The following is a 16,080-nucleotide window of genomic DNA, read 5'->3' as shown; positions in this document are numbered from 1 at the left end:
CTTCATTATTTACTTTATTTTTTTAAAATTAAACAAAATGTATTTTTTTTATAATTTTTTTTCTTTTATTTTATATAATTCATTTACATATTTTTTGCTATATTTCTTTCTCCATAACCTATAAAAAAAAAAAATTAATTTTCAATTTCAACAACTTCAATTTAAAGGATGTCTTTAGTGAGTAAAAAAAAACTAAAAAAATAAAAATAAATTTTAACTATGTAATTATACTTAATTAATAACTTTGGTCCTCAATCTGACTGTGTTGAAGCATAAACCCTGAACCTTGCTTCTTTCTTCTAAACCCCTTACTCGGTCCATCGGAAAAAGAAGATGTGGGGTCGGATCGTATGCGAAGGGCGGAGGGTACTTCCCTGCAACCTGCGACTGGTACGAAACATGGGTGGCGGTCCTCGCACGTTTCCCGGCGGCGTCAACAAATGGAAATGGAAACGCATGCACGAGAAACGAGCGAAAGACAAACAAAACCGACTTCTGGAGCAAGAAAAACAACTCTACGAAGCTCGCATTCGTTCTCACATTCGCTCCACCCTCTCCCCTGACCACCGCTCCGCCGCCGCGGCCACCCACCAACCTCTCTCCCCCCACCACCACGTCAAAGCCCTCGCCGATCGATTCATCAAAGAAGGTGCCGAAGATCTCTGGAACACTCACGATGGTCCCCTAACACCCCCACCAACAGTATCAACAACACCTTCGCCGCTCGATTTGGGGAAACTTGTACCGCAACTTCAGAAACGGAGTTTTGTCACTGTTAGGGGTTACCGTTCTGTTGCTGGGGTTGGGAATAATCGTGTTGGCACCGAAAAGCGAAGGTTTTGGAGGAATGATAGTGATGGGTCTTCTAGTGAGAGTGAGAATGAGGGTGAAATTGTAAGTGAGAATTGGGGTTTGAAGATGGGTAGTAGAGCTTCTTTGGGGAAATATGATGTGAAGAGAGAGAGAAGGGTGGTTCCCAATTCGCATGAAGAGGAAAGACAGTTATCGGAGCAGGTTGAGTTGATCAAGTATGAACTTAATAAGAGGAAGTTGAGCCAGAATGAGGAGCAAGAGGATGAGGAACAACAAAGCGTTTTAAGTCAGACTAGGTATTCATTTGCTGCCCTCATGGTTTTTCCTTTTTTTAATGCTTGCGAAGTTGCAATGGGAAATGTTTTATTTTTAGTATTGATTGATGGTTTGATTAGGTTTCACTTACAGGATGTGGAGTGATGGTGATGATAAGGGTGTAGATAGGTGGATATGTATGCTTGGTAATTTTGTGGAGCAGTTGTGTTGCAAGTGGTAATTTGGGTGTTTTGTTTTTGTAGATTTGACGAGTGTGGTATATCGCCTTTGACGGTTAAGGCGCTTTCATCTGCTGGTTATATTCATATGACCCGGGTACAAGAGGCTAGCCTCCCTATTTGCCTTGAGGGTATGTTGTCTTTTTCCTTCAGATCAGATTTTTGCAACTCGGGTTGCTAATTATTGTTGTGATTATCACTTGTAACTCTTCAAAAGATGTGGTTTTATTTATTTTGTTTTTCTTCTCTTGTAAGGACTTATTCACAAGCTCACTCAAACTCAAATTGGGTTTTTATCTCAATCTGTTCCCTGTTTGGGTCCAGTTTGAGTCTTTTAGTTACTGTTTTGCTAGTTATTACATTTCTGCTATTCGTCTAACATGACTATTAGATTTGATTTGATGATATTTTTAGTTCTGTTGCATTTCAGGTATGGATGCTTTAGTCAAAGCTAAAACTGGCACTGGAAAAAGTGCAGCTTTCTTGGTACACCCTGGTTCTTTTTCTACTCTTTTTACACACACTGCATCCTTCTTTGATTTTTATTCCCCTCCATATCAATGATGTTGAGTGCAAACAGCTTCCTGCTATTGAAACAGTTCTAAAAGCTATAAGTAGCAGTACCTCTCGACGTGTGCCTCCAAATCCAATACTTGTTCTTATTCTTTGCCCTACCAGAGAACTTGCTAGTCAAATTGCAGCTGAAGCAAAGGTTTTGATGAAATATCACGATGGCATTGGGGTACAGACTCTTGTTGGAGGTGTACGATTTAAAGTTGACCAAAAACGCCTTGAATCAGATCCATGCCAGGTTTTTTGTTATGGAAAATTATAGTTTCCTACTGCATGGCTTTGGGCCAATTGTAAAGCTTGTTTTCGGTGGGGATGGAGAGGGGAGTGGGGGAGAGAGAAAAACAGAAGAAAATTAGAGATTTTGCATGCTTAATAAAATCATTACTAGAACCATAATGATTTTTTTTTATTTCTTTTATCAAATTTTGCAGATACTTGTTGCTACACCTGGTAGGTTGCTGGATCATATTGAGAATAAGTCTGGAATATCTGTGCGACTAATGGGATTGCAGATGCTTGTACTTGATGAAGCTGATCATTTACTGGACCTGGGATTTCGAAAGGATGTAGAAAAAATTGTTGATTGTTTGCCTCGTCAAAGGCAATCGTTGTTGTTTTCTGCAACCATACCAAAGGAGGTTAGATTAGGTTTTTTAATTTGTATAATTAATTTCTGACCTCAGGATCTTATAAGCAGGTATATGGTGCTGCAGTATTCCAACAACAATGTAACTGATGCTTAAAAAGATATACAGGTCCGCCGTATATCTCAGCTTGTTTTGAAAAGGGAACACAAATATGTTGATACAGTTGGAATTGGCTCTGTGGAAACTCCGGTTCAGGCAAGTTACAATAACTATTGAGATATTCTGAAAATTGCAAAAATAAAATGAATGGTAGATTGATTCTAGAATCTAGACAGTTATTAGCCTATACTTTTTTTTTTCTCATAATAGTATTTTCTTAAAAAAAATTGATCGTGTTAAAAATTTCCTGTCATAGGCATTAATGCTTATTCTGGTTTGGTATCACAGGTAAAGCAATCTTATCTTATTGCTCCTCACGAGTCACATTTTCAATTTGTGTACCATTTTCTGAAGGAGCATATCTTGCAAGCACCTGAATACAAGGTTAATGCATTTGCCATTTGAGAGTTTGAATTGCTTTGTTATATAATTTATGATTTTGACCAATAGATTTGCATTCAGGTTATTGTTTTCTGTGTAACTGGGATGGTGACATCACTCATGTATCACCTTCTTCGGGAAATGAAAATGAATGTCAGGGAGATACATTCTCGAAAACCTCAGCTTTATCGAGCACGCGTATCAGAGGAGTTCAGGAAATCCAAACAATTGATTCTTGTTTCATCTGATGTTTCATCACGTGGAATGAACTATCCTGATGTTACTTTAGTCATACAGGTGTGCTTTCATCTTTTAATGTTTTTCTGCTCATGTTTTTCTGTACTTACGTGTTTCTTGAATTCTTTTTGTTATTTTTCTTTAATTTTTTATGGTGAATTAACTACTGAAACAAAGTTCCTTATGTGAGACTGGGAATTATTTCTTGAAATTACATGACATCCAAGAGGACATAGTGTGGATTTCATATTTCATTAATAGCATATAGTATGAAACCCAGGTGGGAATTCCTTTCGACCGAGAACAATACATACATCGTCTTGGAAGAACGGGACGGGAAGGCAAAGAAGGGGAAGGCATATTGTTGATTGCTCCATGGGAAGAGTATTTTTTAGAGGAAATCAAGGATCTTCCTCTACAGAAATTCCCCTTACCAGATATAGATCCACAGACGAAGCTTAAGGTGCTTTTTTTTCTTTTGTTCTAATGTCTACACTATTTTGAGTTATACCCATTGTACATAGATATTTTGATCCTCATAATTCACATCATCTTTTTGCTATCTATTATATATTATACATAGTTACGTACAGTTGTTGTCCATGATACTTGTAGATTGAGAATTCAATGGCTAAGATTGATAATGACATCAAAGAAGCAGCATATCATGCTTGGCTTGGTTATTATAACTCCATCAGGGAAATTGGGAGGGAGAAGACCACTATAGCTGAGCTAGCAAACCGATTTTCTGAATCAATTGGTTTACAAAGGCCTCCTGCTCTCTTTCGAAAAACTGCAATAAAAATGGGTTTGAAAGACATTCCTGGCATTAGAATTCGTAGATAGTAGCATGCATGGACAAGATGCTGAATTTTGATTATTTATGACAATAGATTGTGGGATTCTTCATATCATGATTGTTCAATTGTTAGTACTGAAATCTTGTATTTAATTGTAGTGAATATCTTGTAACACCGAGGAACCATACCATAATCGTCATCAATTGATGATTGACTTGGTTTAAAAGAAGAAAACATTTATGTTTATTCAAATTTTAAATGGTATCTCAACTCTTAAGACCTATTTGAAAATCACAATTTTTAACTATAGGCTAGACTAGAGCCATCTTGGCAAAATTAAGAACTGTAAATAACGGTTTCTCCGAACTCGAAATCGGACGCCCTTTCTCAAAGTGCTATTTGATGCACAATTATGGACAAGAATGAATTGTCTTGTATTAAAATTCCTTTTTGACATTTTAGAGCGTTAAATACGTATAACAATTTCATTTTGGAGGAACCTCGCTTAAAACATTATCGCTTTAAAGGATTTTGAGCGTGCTCTCCATTTCTTAAAGGAAACAGATAAAATCTTGTCTATTAAAAATTCTGAAAGTATTGAGTTTTAAAAGATAATTTTCATTGTAATAATTTTAATAGTTGGATAAGGAAATAGGCAAAAAAAATTGAAGAAATGAAAATTTGAACTCCTATTTTATTGGTTAGAAGTGTCTAATGTGCATCTAAAATATAGAAGCTACATTTTGTAATGTTGAGTTGACGTGGTTTATCCAATTTGAACCTAAATCTGAAGACGTTATAAGCCATGTCTCGAAAGGTTAACTAGTTGTCCAAACGATACAAATTTTTTTTTTTTTTCTGCTCTTGTTATGACAGTAAGTTGACATGGAGGGTTGATATGCATAATAGCAAGTGGCTAGTAGGCAAAGAGGATGAGCAGAGTTGTCTCACAAATCTGAAAATCTTGATAATATTGTGCTAACCATTTAATATAAACTAAGACACCTTTTTTTTTTACCTTGTTCTAGCTGCAGCTAGGTTCTAATGTTGCAAAAAAAAATAATACTTTTTTTTGTTAACAAAATTTTAGATTGTCTCAATGAAAGGTAGAAAAGTTTTATAGGTTTAAAGAATACTTGTAAAAGATTTATATTTAACTTATCCTAAGATGACATATATTTAAACGTGACTTATTTCATATAATATCTTCGTTTTACAACTATTATCTTATAAAAAGGACTATTACAAGAGTTTCATACTCTGTTGTCTACATCAGCAACATAGTACCATCATATTGTTTCACACGAAAACACCTTGACCAGACGCGGCCATATTAACCGATCTTGGGTCCACCGTGTTAATCAGGAGTCAAATTGGTATCCCAACAGGATGCAACAAGTGACATATAACAGTATAATCACAATGAAACTCAACATGCAAGGCTGCAAGAATTAAAATAGCCTTGGATGTGATCATGGTGACCGAGGGAAAGACTAACTAATTAACAAAAATAAAATGGTCTCTTGAGCATTTAAGTCGTTCAAACCACGCAATCTAGACAAAATAATCAAACTGACTATTTAACACGAATCTGACGTAAGTGGCTACCAGCATTTCACTTAACCAAGAAAATGAGCTCTTCACTTGTATCTATCAATTGAAGTTTGAAAAAGGAGAAAATTTTTGGGACGAATCTCTTGTTCTGTCCCATAAAACGTGCATTATTTAACTATGGCATTAAAAATGTAGTTCAAAAAAAAAAAAAACTCAAGTATTAGTACATATTTAAGGGTATAAAATAGGAGAGAAGCACCTAACAATTTGTTTTCTTTGGATTTTTTTTAATGTTTTTCAAAACTGCTACCAATCAATTTCAGATAAGAGATTAAACGTAATAATATTATCACTTGTATGTAGTTTTGGGTTCAGTCCTTTAATTGTATAGAAATAACAATGTTAAGGGTTAGTACCTTAATCGTCTAACTAAATCGGAAAAAAGTAGTCCATCCCCTACCAAGTTAAAAAAAATAGAATAATTGAAAAAAGGATACGTGCTTAAACTTACAAGACATAGCACCATGACCATTTGAACATATTCTATACTCGTGGGTAACCACAGTTAGGGTTGATTCTAAGTAGTCGGTGCAGGCTTCTACACTCGTCAAAGAAATAGATGGTTGAGAATGACCCTTATTTTATTTATTTATTTATTTTATTATTTAATGCCAATTGAAACTTCAGCCCCAATAAGTCCAGTCAATTAGACAGGTGCCAAACCGGGCCCCCATTCATGTGGTTCCAACTACAATCTTATGTGCAAAACAGTTATAATGTTGCTAGCATTAACATATGACACTGCCCATTTAACGACACGATGATCATAAACTTTACAAGTACATGGTGCTCTCAAGAATGGCCACTGGCAACACCAGATGTGGATAAAAAAATTTGAGATAATGAATTTAAAAATCCCTTCTCTTCGATTCCTTATCTGGGACCCCATTCTTCATTCAACAATTCATAATTCAACAAACTAATTTGGCATCTATACTACACGATAATTTTGGCATTGACCGAATGAGATAGCTAAAGAAACCAATCAAAGGCGCCACAAATTGGCAATATTTCAATACCGTGTCTGATTATCTTTAATAATAGATTAGAGGCCAGGGCAAATGAGGAAAGGAAAGACAACACCTGAATCAGAAAATAGGCACCAGCACTACTTGACACTCAGATCCAGGGACACTGTAAGCACACACAAGTCTTTGCAATTATTATCACAAAATTATATTATCAAACCTCTAAGTGAGAGTCATAAAAGACCCAATTGATAGAAAAGTCAACGGCCTCATCCTCTTCTAAGCAGTATTTTAAGTTGACACTCCACCAGAGCTGAAAGGACGAGAACTCTTGTTTCCTTGGACAAAATTATCTAAAAGCTCAGGGTTCATCAGAGGCTGAAGTTTAATGCAGCAGTATCTAATTGTATCCTCCCAGCTATTCTCAAAGCTATATGAATCATCAGAGTGAAATTCCAACAAGACGAACTGAATCAAAATATCTTCATCCTTACAACAACTGTGCCAAAACAAGCACAACTGCTTAATCCTCAATCTGTTTTGTCAACTAGTTCAGACAGTGGTCTGACAGAAAATCCATTTATGATCAATGGGCAGTTTGGCCATTTCATTAAAACTAATTTAGTTTTGGCTTTATTTTCTGTACAGCTTCACTGACTTCATATAAAAGGACAATAAATCATCCAGCATAAGGGAACAAACTAAACTCAGCCCCTTCTGTTAACTACTGTGTTAGTTGTTACTTTAAGTCTCTCAATTCACAAGACTGCAGTGATGGCAGTTCAATATCCAAGGCTCTCACTACTGATCTTAATGATTATACTGATAATTAGCCAACTCTCAAATTGCTGTGAGGGCGGCAGGTGGATGAGTAAAGAAATCAAACAAACAGGAAAAAGCAGCTCTTTTCAGGAGTTCTCAAACTCATGGCATATCTATACAAGGACACAACAGGGACCCATCACACAGGAAGTCCACCCAAATTATGGAGTTTCTCTACGAGATGTTCCAGGGGGTCCAAACCCACTTCATAACTGATCAACTATCTAGCAATATGCTGCTTATCAAGTTATACAAGTTTTTGCAGGCTTCTAGTGTATAATATTAGTTTGCCTTAAAGATGTAATATAGATACAGTTTGGGAGAATTATCATCCTTGGTCTTCTAAAGATAAAAATTGTACTTGATTCAATGGAAAAATGATGAAATCTGCAGACATTTGCCCAACAAATCAAGTTTGTTTTTGAAAGTTGTCAGATGTGAATTATATTTGAAAGGTTACACCATGACCTGTGCAAATCCCTAGTTAGGTATCTGAATAATTTCTATGTTAGCTACCAGTTGAGAGCATCACCACAAGAGCCTTCACTGCCTTCGATTTCGTCATCTGCTAATCTATTCCCTTAGTGTCACAATACTACTCCACATTGAATAGTCACCAATAGGCCTCTTTTCCATCAAATATTGAATCTTCTTCAAAAACTTGATACCCATAGCTCCAAAATCAGAGCTTTAATACCAATTGATAAGAACCTTAACAGAACCCTACCACAAAAGCTACTTGTTGTAATTAGAGAGCCCAAGGTTTTATAAACCATAACATCTTTGTTCAACTGATACTCAATTCAAATGGTAAGACTCTGTTTTAAACAGCTTCAAGATAGATGATACTCTGGTGGAAATGCAAACAATGAAGGTAAAGAGTGGACATACATGCATGGTGACTCAACCTTTGTTAATGATATGAGCATGCAAAAAAGCAAGACCAAGAAGTTAGTGGCATATTGTTATAGATGGATTGAAAAATAAAAGGAACATTCAGTGGGGATTGCTGGAGAAAAATAATGCATCCCTAAATATATGTTAAGCTCTAGAGCACCCAGTCCAACCCCTCCCCCCACTAGGATTTTCATTCCTCTTGTCAAGTGGTCAAATTGATATCTATTAGTTAACGTATACCCATAAAATTTATTTTATGCAATTATACAACTTTAACAAAAAAAAAAAAAAAAAAAACTAGTATCTTGTGCGAATAATTTTGACATTAACATGGCAACATTTAACTGAAGCAACATACAAATAGCAGGTCCAGGCACATATTGAAACATATACAATGATACATGTACATAATAAGCAACAAAAACTTTACTGAGGCAATTAAGTTTCAGAATGTTGCAAAAAGAAGTGGACAGTGGACTCCTATTCTATATTCATAACTCATAGCAAAAGAACATGTAAGTGAAAATAAAAAAGCAGGAAATAACCTCCATCCTTGTTTCTAGAAAGAAGAGGAAATCAAGCCGCATATCTTGTTAAACACCTGCAAGCATTTGGCATAAAATATGAGAAATATGTATCTCACTTACACATATGCCTAGTAATTAAATAGTACAAGCTTACCATAAGTCACACTCACTACATAATTTCAGTTCCCACTGGATCCACAGAGAAATGAAGAGACAACGATTTGTGGACAATAGGCTGGAACTTAGACAGCCATACCTATTTTTCAAATCCAAAGATAATTTAGATTCTTGATGTGCTTGTTCTCCTCAAAATATGGTTACAAACAGATGTAATTGTTCAGTTTTGTAAAATATGTTTATATATATATATGAAATTATATATCATTTTGCTCATGAGAAGTTCATCTTAGTAAGTTAATATAATCAAAATGGAAAATCTCTAAGTAAAAATGAGAGTGTCAACCAACAACTTATAATTTTGTCATTTACTAAGAGAAAATGGCAACATGAAGTGAAACAAATTTATGAATTATATTGTTTAAAAGGGAAATGTTTGGAAGAGTTTTCCATTTAAATTTGGCATAAGGTGAACACATTATCTATCACTAAGGTACACACTACTTTAGACCAAAAGCTGTATGACAAATAACAGCCCAAGTGTAGAATCCAAATGTGTAAGAAACAATAAATCAGGTTTCTTACATCTTTGTACTCTTTGCTGTTTATAAATATCTCAAATGCCTCAACTGCAAAAAATGCCATCATGCACCAGTACCAGTCAACATGACCAAGGTGAAAGAAAATCAGATGTTACAGACCATGAGATTGAGATCACCTGATCGAAATCGTATCACAACTCCATGAGTATACGCCTTAGAGCTTGGACTAAAATTCAAACCTGGCAATAAAAGATACGATAACCCATTTATAAAATCAAAACTTGGAGAAAAAGAATATAGTTCATTTTACCTGTTAGGATGTCCTATATTAGCTAGGAATAGAGACAAAATACTCTGTATAAAGAATTGGGTAGTCCTCCTCTTATAAACTAACTTATGAAAGTGAGATATAAAGTCAAAAAACTCCTTGTAAAGGCTTGAGTAATAATTCTCTTAGTATGAGATAGCTTTTGGGTGTGAAGCACGAGGCTCCTACCCAGTCGTGTCAAATGGAGAGGCTGTTTTAAGGATTTAATCCTGTGGCCTCTTGGTCACAAAGTGGCAAGGCAACCTTACTATATACTAAGACTCACCTTCATTCTTCGTACTATTCTTTTGGGAAAACAAAAATTTGATAAGTCAATGAACCAAATTAAAAGGTTAAGTTAAATGACAAGGCAACAATTGAATAAGTAATGGTGGAACTAGAAACATACCTTGAGTAAATTGGACTATCAAGGATGGAGATTCCAACATCACCGATGTTAGAGAGGCCAATGCATGTTCTGATAGGTTACCCAATGCATCCTCATTAAATGATATCAGAAGCACAAACTCCACCCCATGGTTAAACTCCTGGCCACAATTTAATTAAAGCACCCGAAAGAATTATTGTTAGAATCAGAAACAGAACACACCACAAAGAGAATAGGTCAATGAATCTAAAATCCGTTTCCATTCACAATTTGCAATGGAGGTGTGACCCCCAGGTTAGGGTCAAATATGAAATGGGACATCAATTTTTAATGAAAAGCCCCCTGATTCGTAGACCCGGAAGAGTAAAGTACGTTAGTTCCAACCTCTCCTTTGCGAAATATAGAAAGCATTTCATCTTCCACTTCTGATTCGTAATCCACATTAATCAATCCCTGACACAGCAATCAGTTGAGCACCAAGTTAAAATGTTCAGAGAGAGGTTTACTTGACAGTAATAAAAAAAAAATAAAAAAAAACAGAGAATCGGTGTTTACATGTTGGTGCATACATGGCAGTAAGTCATTATATGGTCCTTGAGAACCTTCAAGTAAAAGGGATTCCCGTAAAACTTTTCAAGATTTTCCTTCTTCTGAAACCGCATAAATAGAGCATGTGTATAGTACTCAGGATTTGGAGCAGAAACGCGCCCTACAGGATCAACAAGGTCATCAGTATATGAAAGCCTAGCACTATATTAAGCACATGAAGAAGGAATTAAAGCAACGGTAGGTACACTAACTAGGATATAGCTGAAAGCTATGTAATACAGGGAATGTATCATGATTCATGAATGTGGTTATTAGCAATGAACCCACCCAATGAAATTGCAACAATACCACCCATTTGGTACTGTGTTGTGTACAAATAATCGAGCATGTCGTTCTCTTCCTCTTCAGATAAATCCTGCTTTGCTTTCAGCAGACAAACGTGTTCCACAACTTTTCTACAACAAATTAAAACATTCATCATAATCGCAATCACAGGAAAAGGGGGAATTCTGAATCTGAAAATGTAATCGAGATTAATAAGAAATTAGCATCAACAACAATAAATGGCGAAGACCTTTTCCTCTCAGAACGGAGGTTGGAACTTGGGTCTTCCACACCACAGAGAATCATCATCCTCTGATTCTTTGGAGCACTCTTGAAACGGTTCGCAAGAAAAGAAATTCGAATTTGAAAAGCGTGAAAAGAAAGAGGGCTTTGGGTGAAACGATGAGGGACACAAATCGAAATAGAACAGCCATAGCTTGAGCATTGCATTTTTCTGCTGCTGTGTGTTTGGTATGGTTATGCTTCCCCGATATGAAATGATATGATAAAAGCGAGAGATATGATAATGAAGATGGTGTGAGTGAGTGTGAGTAAACTATATCACAAAACAACATTTTCGTACCATAAAAATGGGTGGACTAGGATTTAAATACACGCATCATTTGGCGCCTTACATTTTAAGTGAACTACCCTTTCTGTTCTAACTGGAGACTCGAGCCTCTAGGTATAATTTTCACACTCTTGTACTAATATTATTTCTTTACACGTATTTTATTTAATAATTTTCATTATTTTTATTTAAAACAGTATATTTAAAAAAAACAATTATACATATTCGATATCTTATTTTAAAATATAAATAAAATACTTACTGTAGAAATACTAGAAAAAATTTTCACACCTTCTTTTAAATGTACCATTTATTTATTTATTATTTACAATTGATTATTCAACTTAGTCGCACAACATTCAAATTTACATTTCTTTCTTTCTATGCGCAATAATTTTAATTTGATACACTTATTTACAAATGAACACCACTGTTTACATACAACTTCCTTGTCAAGCTTTCACCGATTCACCATCTTTTTTTAATAATTATTAAACAAATGGCTGGTTTGATATTTGTGCGCCACACACATGAACGTTCACCATCCATATTTCCTTTCCTTTTCTCTGACCTACCTTTTTCTCAAAAGAAAAAAATAAAGGTGTAGTGATTGATTTTGTGTCCCGCAAACATTAAAAAATTGTAAAAGCAGTGATAAGAATCCAAATCCGCTCCAATTTTAATCGTACAGTCTCATTCTATTTTTACTTAAAACAAAAATAATTTTTTTTAAAAAATCATAAGAAAAAGAGAACAAGAAGAGAGTTGAGGGAGAAGACTTAAGAAAGTTAAAAAAGAATAAGAGAAGAAAGAGAGAAGCCGAAAGAGGGAGGTGCAGGGCTCCAAAAAACAAAGAAAAGGGAAGGGCAAAAGACGCGTAGTTGTGAGAGAGGGAGAAGAGGCTAGTGAGGGGAAGGGGAGAAAAATGGGTGATTGCACAAGGGGGAAAGAAAAGGAGAAGAGAAAATTAAAATTGTTCATTTTTGTTTAAACAAAACAATTTTTCTTAAGGAAAAATAAAACTGGACCGTCTAATTCAGTTATAAAAATAGGACATTTATTGTCACTCAAGATTCTCAACACTTTATTAATCGCCGCTTGTCTACCTGTCAAATAAGTATATGAAGCCTTATAATAAACTTCTAAAAATAAACTGTCGTAAATTTTAAGATACCTTATAAAATAATTTTTAATTTATTTAAATATGTTTTATAATCAAAATTATATTATAAATCTTTACATAATAGAAGTTTACTAAATAAACAATTAAACATTCTGAACTGCATAGTTATAATATTGATCACTAAGCAAGGTCATAGTTAAGTTTCACAACTACGTCTCCATAAACGAAATTTAATCCCATTGTTATTGGCTTAAGTTGAATTCTGGGTACTTTTAACCAAGCCCACGCTTGAAACATTGGGCAGGTTACATTCTCAAAGTGAACAACGAGCTGGTTTGTTTCAATTAATGAATTGAAGGGAGGAAAAACAACTTTCGATCTAATAGATTTTGTATAAAAAGTTACAAGACTCGAAAATTAAACATTACATGGTTTAATATACAAGGATTCACAAATTATTTCGAGTTGCTATAGATCACAACAGTGCATTAGCTGCAGCCTTGATGTACAAATATTGAAAACAAGAGTACGGGAGAGCAACAAGAACCTCCTGAATGTTCCACTCTGATAATCTAGTTTAGGCTGGCTGACAAACTATCTATGTGAACTAATCCAACAGTTGTTGAGAGTAAATCAGGAATTGTTTAAGTTCTGAAAAAGCTCAGGAAGATGAGCATTGGTCAGCTTGGTTCTCTTGCTGATTTCACTCTTCTTCTTCTTAGGCTTGGGCTTGGAGGAAATGCCTTGAATTTGTGCTGCACTCCTCCTCTTAGCAGTGTTAGTCGCGGGCTTCATGCCATTCTTTTGAAGATCCTTCTCTATATCAATCATATCACGAGGCAATTCAATACTCCGAAAAAGCTGTTTTAGATCATCATCCACCTTAATGTGCACTTTGGGATCATTAGGGTAAGCAATGTCTTCCTGTGAATCAAAGTTGGAGAGCAGCCAAATCTGCCCTGCAGCTTTCAAAGCCTAGAACAAACCGATAGCTTTATAAGATTCTATTCCATGAGAAACCAATTATTAGCAAAAACATCACCTATCATTATGACATGTCATCTGATCAAAGACATTTTAGATCAACTTTGTCAACCAGTTGTATTCTTATTTACATGTTTCAATTCAATAAAAACAAACTAACTTACTCACTCTCCATCTACAACTCACCATCATGTAAACCTCAGTAAGGTAAGGAAAGAAGCAAAGAGAATGGTCTTTCAACAAAAAAAAGATAAAATAAATGCAGAGAAGTGAAAAGAGGGAAATTTTAATGGCCTTTGTCTACTAAGCGTGATCATCATATGATGCTCCTTCGGACTAAACTCCTACAGACAACATTTTGAAATTCTGCCAACGTTAACATATCACTAAATCCAATAACTAAGCAAACAGCAGCAAAAATTCAAGTTAGCACCTTAAACAGCAGGATTTTCCACTGACTAATTAAAAAACGTTTTTATTTCCTCAATACTAACCTTAATGCTACAATGGCCAATACTAGGAGAAAGTGGCAAAATTTATCTATAAAGCCCACTAACGTACGCTCATGTTTCTCCCAAAATACATTAAGCAGATAGGTCACGGGAGTCCAATCCGTGAGAAATAAGAGCAGACATGTATCTATATGAACAAAATGACAAAATGTCAAGAAATGTTCGTTCACCAGAAAGAGAACCATAATAAAAGTTGTTTTACCTGCAGGTCTTCCATCACAGTGGGGTAAGCATCCTTTAGGTCAATAACAGCAATGCCCTCCGGATACTTACGTATCAGTTGAAGAAGCTCAGTTCTGTCTTTAAGACCATACTTTGACTGTAGACCAAAAGCAAACAACAAATGAAGAAGTTATTTTCTAAAGAAACATTCGAAGATACAAATGTTCAAATATATGCACGAATAAAAATTACCTTATAAGAGAATCGTTGCCCATCATAGTGTACTTTAGGATTTTTCCTCAAATTATCAAAAACATCTTTGTTAGCCTTCATGTCAACATAGCACGCTTCATTTATCTGCTCTGGCGTTAAAGCTTGCCGTATCTGTCAGCAAACACACACACCAAATCAATATGGTTTCAACTCAACAATTTCTGATGGTGGACTTTCTTATGTAGGTCATCAGTTAATGATATCCCTCCTTGATGCTTTTGGCATGCCCTAATCTATGAACAAGACAACCCCCACCTAAACTTTTTCTACGTATAGTTGTAGGAGGACCAACACAAGATACGTCAAACATATCCGTCAACCTTAAGAAAGGTGTGTCAACAACTAATTCAGACTCATCTGCCATTAAATAACTTAAAGTTGGTCAAAACAAAAGCATAATTATATACATCTTGTAGGTTCTTCAACAAAATTATGCTACTCAGTGTTTTAGGAACACAAATTTAAATTCTGAAACTCAGTAGTACTAACAACCCAAAACATGCAAGTTCCGAGTAAAATTCCCTTTTTCTTAAGTCTTAACTCAAGCCCATATCACTAGTAACATAAAAGCTAACAATAAAACCACAAACCTTATGAAATAACCACTATATATTTGTGCATAAGGAATAGCAATTTGTATAGGTACCTCTAGAAGGAGATCAATAACACGCTTCATCTGAGCACCCACAGGGGCTTTGCGAATGCTGTTAATATGTTGAAGCCTCTCTGTGTCGTTAGAGAACTTGACTGCAGGGGCTGCGTTTCTTCCATTGACCGAAGCGATACCATGGGAAACAGCTTTTTGACTAGCGGCTTTGCTAGCTGCAATGCTCGAAAGTGTCGTTTGGCACTTCTCTTGCTGCTTCTTGAACTTCTGTAGCCTTTCTTGCAACGCCATCTGAAGATCCAAAAACGCACACAGTTTCAGAGTTCGAATTTGCACAAACAGTTCCAAGGATTAAAACCAAGTCGTGTATCAAGGAGTATGGCAAGTCAAAGTCAGAGAGACCGGAAATTGGGAATTTGACAAAACCCTAATATTTTGGAGAGTGATTGAATCCTGATTTTTTGAATGCACTTAGTTTGAAATCTTGCAAGGTTTTAAGGAAAGTAAAGGAAAAGTGAAAATATGAAGTGATGATATGCAACACGCAAACGTGTGTTGCAGAGGGCGAAGTGAGAGAGAGAGAGAGGCTAACCGTGGATGAAACGACGGACTTTGCTGCTCCTCCGTTATTGATTGGGGAATGGTTAGAACAAAGAAACTTCGGTTATTATAATTACAGATTGTGGGATTTAGCTCTTCTAGGGGTTAGGGATATTAAATATTATAATCTTAACGGTATTTTTAACGTG

General features: G+C 35.5%; 3 protein-coding genes across 10 annotated transcripts; 1 reads left to right on the top strand and 2 right to left on the bottom strand.

Annotated features, from left to right (window-relative positions):
- The first annotated feature begins 307 nt into the window (after window positions 1-307).
- Window positions 308-4,101, top strand: LOC113856649 (probable DEAD-box ATP-dependent RNA helicase 48). Of its 2 annotated transcripts, none has more exons than XM_027488590.1 (10): window positions 308-1,109; window positions 1,332-1,438; window positions 1,738-1,793; window positions 1,888-2,118; window positions 2,312-2,518; window positions 2,636-2,722; window positions 2,915-3,010; window positions 3,089-3,304; window positions 3,525-3,707; window positions 3,860-4,101. In XM_027488590.1, exons 1-10 carry the CDS (start codon window positions 334-336, stop codon window positions 4,088-4,090), a joined length of 2,190 nt encoding a protein of 729 aa, XP_027344391.1. In that variant the 5' UTR covers window positions 308-333; the 3' UTR covers window positions 4,091-4,101. The 2 variants fall into 2 exon arrangements, with proteins under 2 accessions (XP_027344391.1, XP_027344390.1); XM_027488589.1 differs by having other exon boundaries at window positions 3,513-3,707.
- Window positions 3,407-11,774, bottom strand: LOC113856650. Of its 7 annotated transcripts, none has more exons than XR_003502902.1 (10): window positions 11,350-11,649; window positions 11,103-11,230; window positions 10,796-10,935; window positions 10,611-10,679; window positions 10,248-10,386; window positions 9,708-9,770; window positions 9,575-9,618; window positions 9,027-9,128; window positions 8,891-8,946; window positions 3,407-8,298 (listed from the first exon to the last, which is right to left on the bottom strand). XR_003502902.1 is itself a non-coding variant. In XM_027488592.1 (9 exons), exons 2-8 carry the CDS (start codon window positions 11,161-11,163, stop codon window positions 9,042-9,044), a joined length of 603 nt encoding a protein of 200 aa, XP_027344393.1. In that variant the 5' UTR covers window positions 11,164-11,225; window positions 11,350-11,651; the 3' UTR covers window positions 3,407-8,946; window positions 9,027-9,041. The 7 variants fall into 7 exon arrangements, 2 of the variants coding, with proteins under 2 accessions (XP_027344393.1, XP_027344392.1); XR_003502903.1 differs by having other exon boundaries at window positions 3,730-4,037; window positions 9,043-9,128; XR_003502906.1 differs by having other exon boundaries at window positions 3,407-8,946; window positions 10,782-10,935; window positions 11,350-11,774.
- A 1,379-nt stretch (window positions 11,775-13,153) lies between these two features.
- Window positions 13,154-16,022, bottom strand: LOC113855048 (general transcription factor IIE subunit 2). The gene is made up of 5 exons (XM_027486495.1): window positions 15,924-16,022; window positions 15,371-15,622; window positions 14,704-14,835; window positions 14,492-14,608; window positions 13,154-13,768 (listed from the first exon to the last, which is right to left on the bottom strand). The coding sequence occupies exons 2-5, from the start codon at window positions 15,620-15,622 to the stop codon at window positions 13,427-13,429; spliced, it is 843 nt and encodes a 280-aa protein (XP_027342296.1). The 5' UTR covers window positions 15,924-16,022; the 3' UTR covers window positions 13,154-13,426.
- Window positions 16,023-16,080: the final 58 nt, after the last annotated feature.

Source organism: Abrus precatorius, unplaced genomic scaffold, assembly GCF_003935025.1.
Source record: "Abrus precatorius isolate BTA unplaced genomic scaffold, Abrus_2018 Scaffold11, whole genome shotgun sequence".
NCBI classification, from domain to species: Eukaryota; Viridiplantae; Streptophyta; class Magnoliopsida; order Fabales; family Fabaceae; genus Abrus; species Abrus precatorius.
The sequence above is the reverse complement of the archived record's forward strand: the minus strand, read 5'-3'. Positions and strand labels throughout refer to the sequence as shown.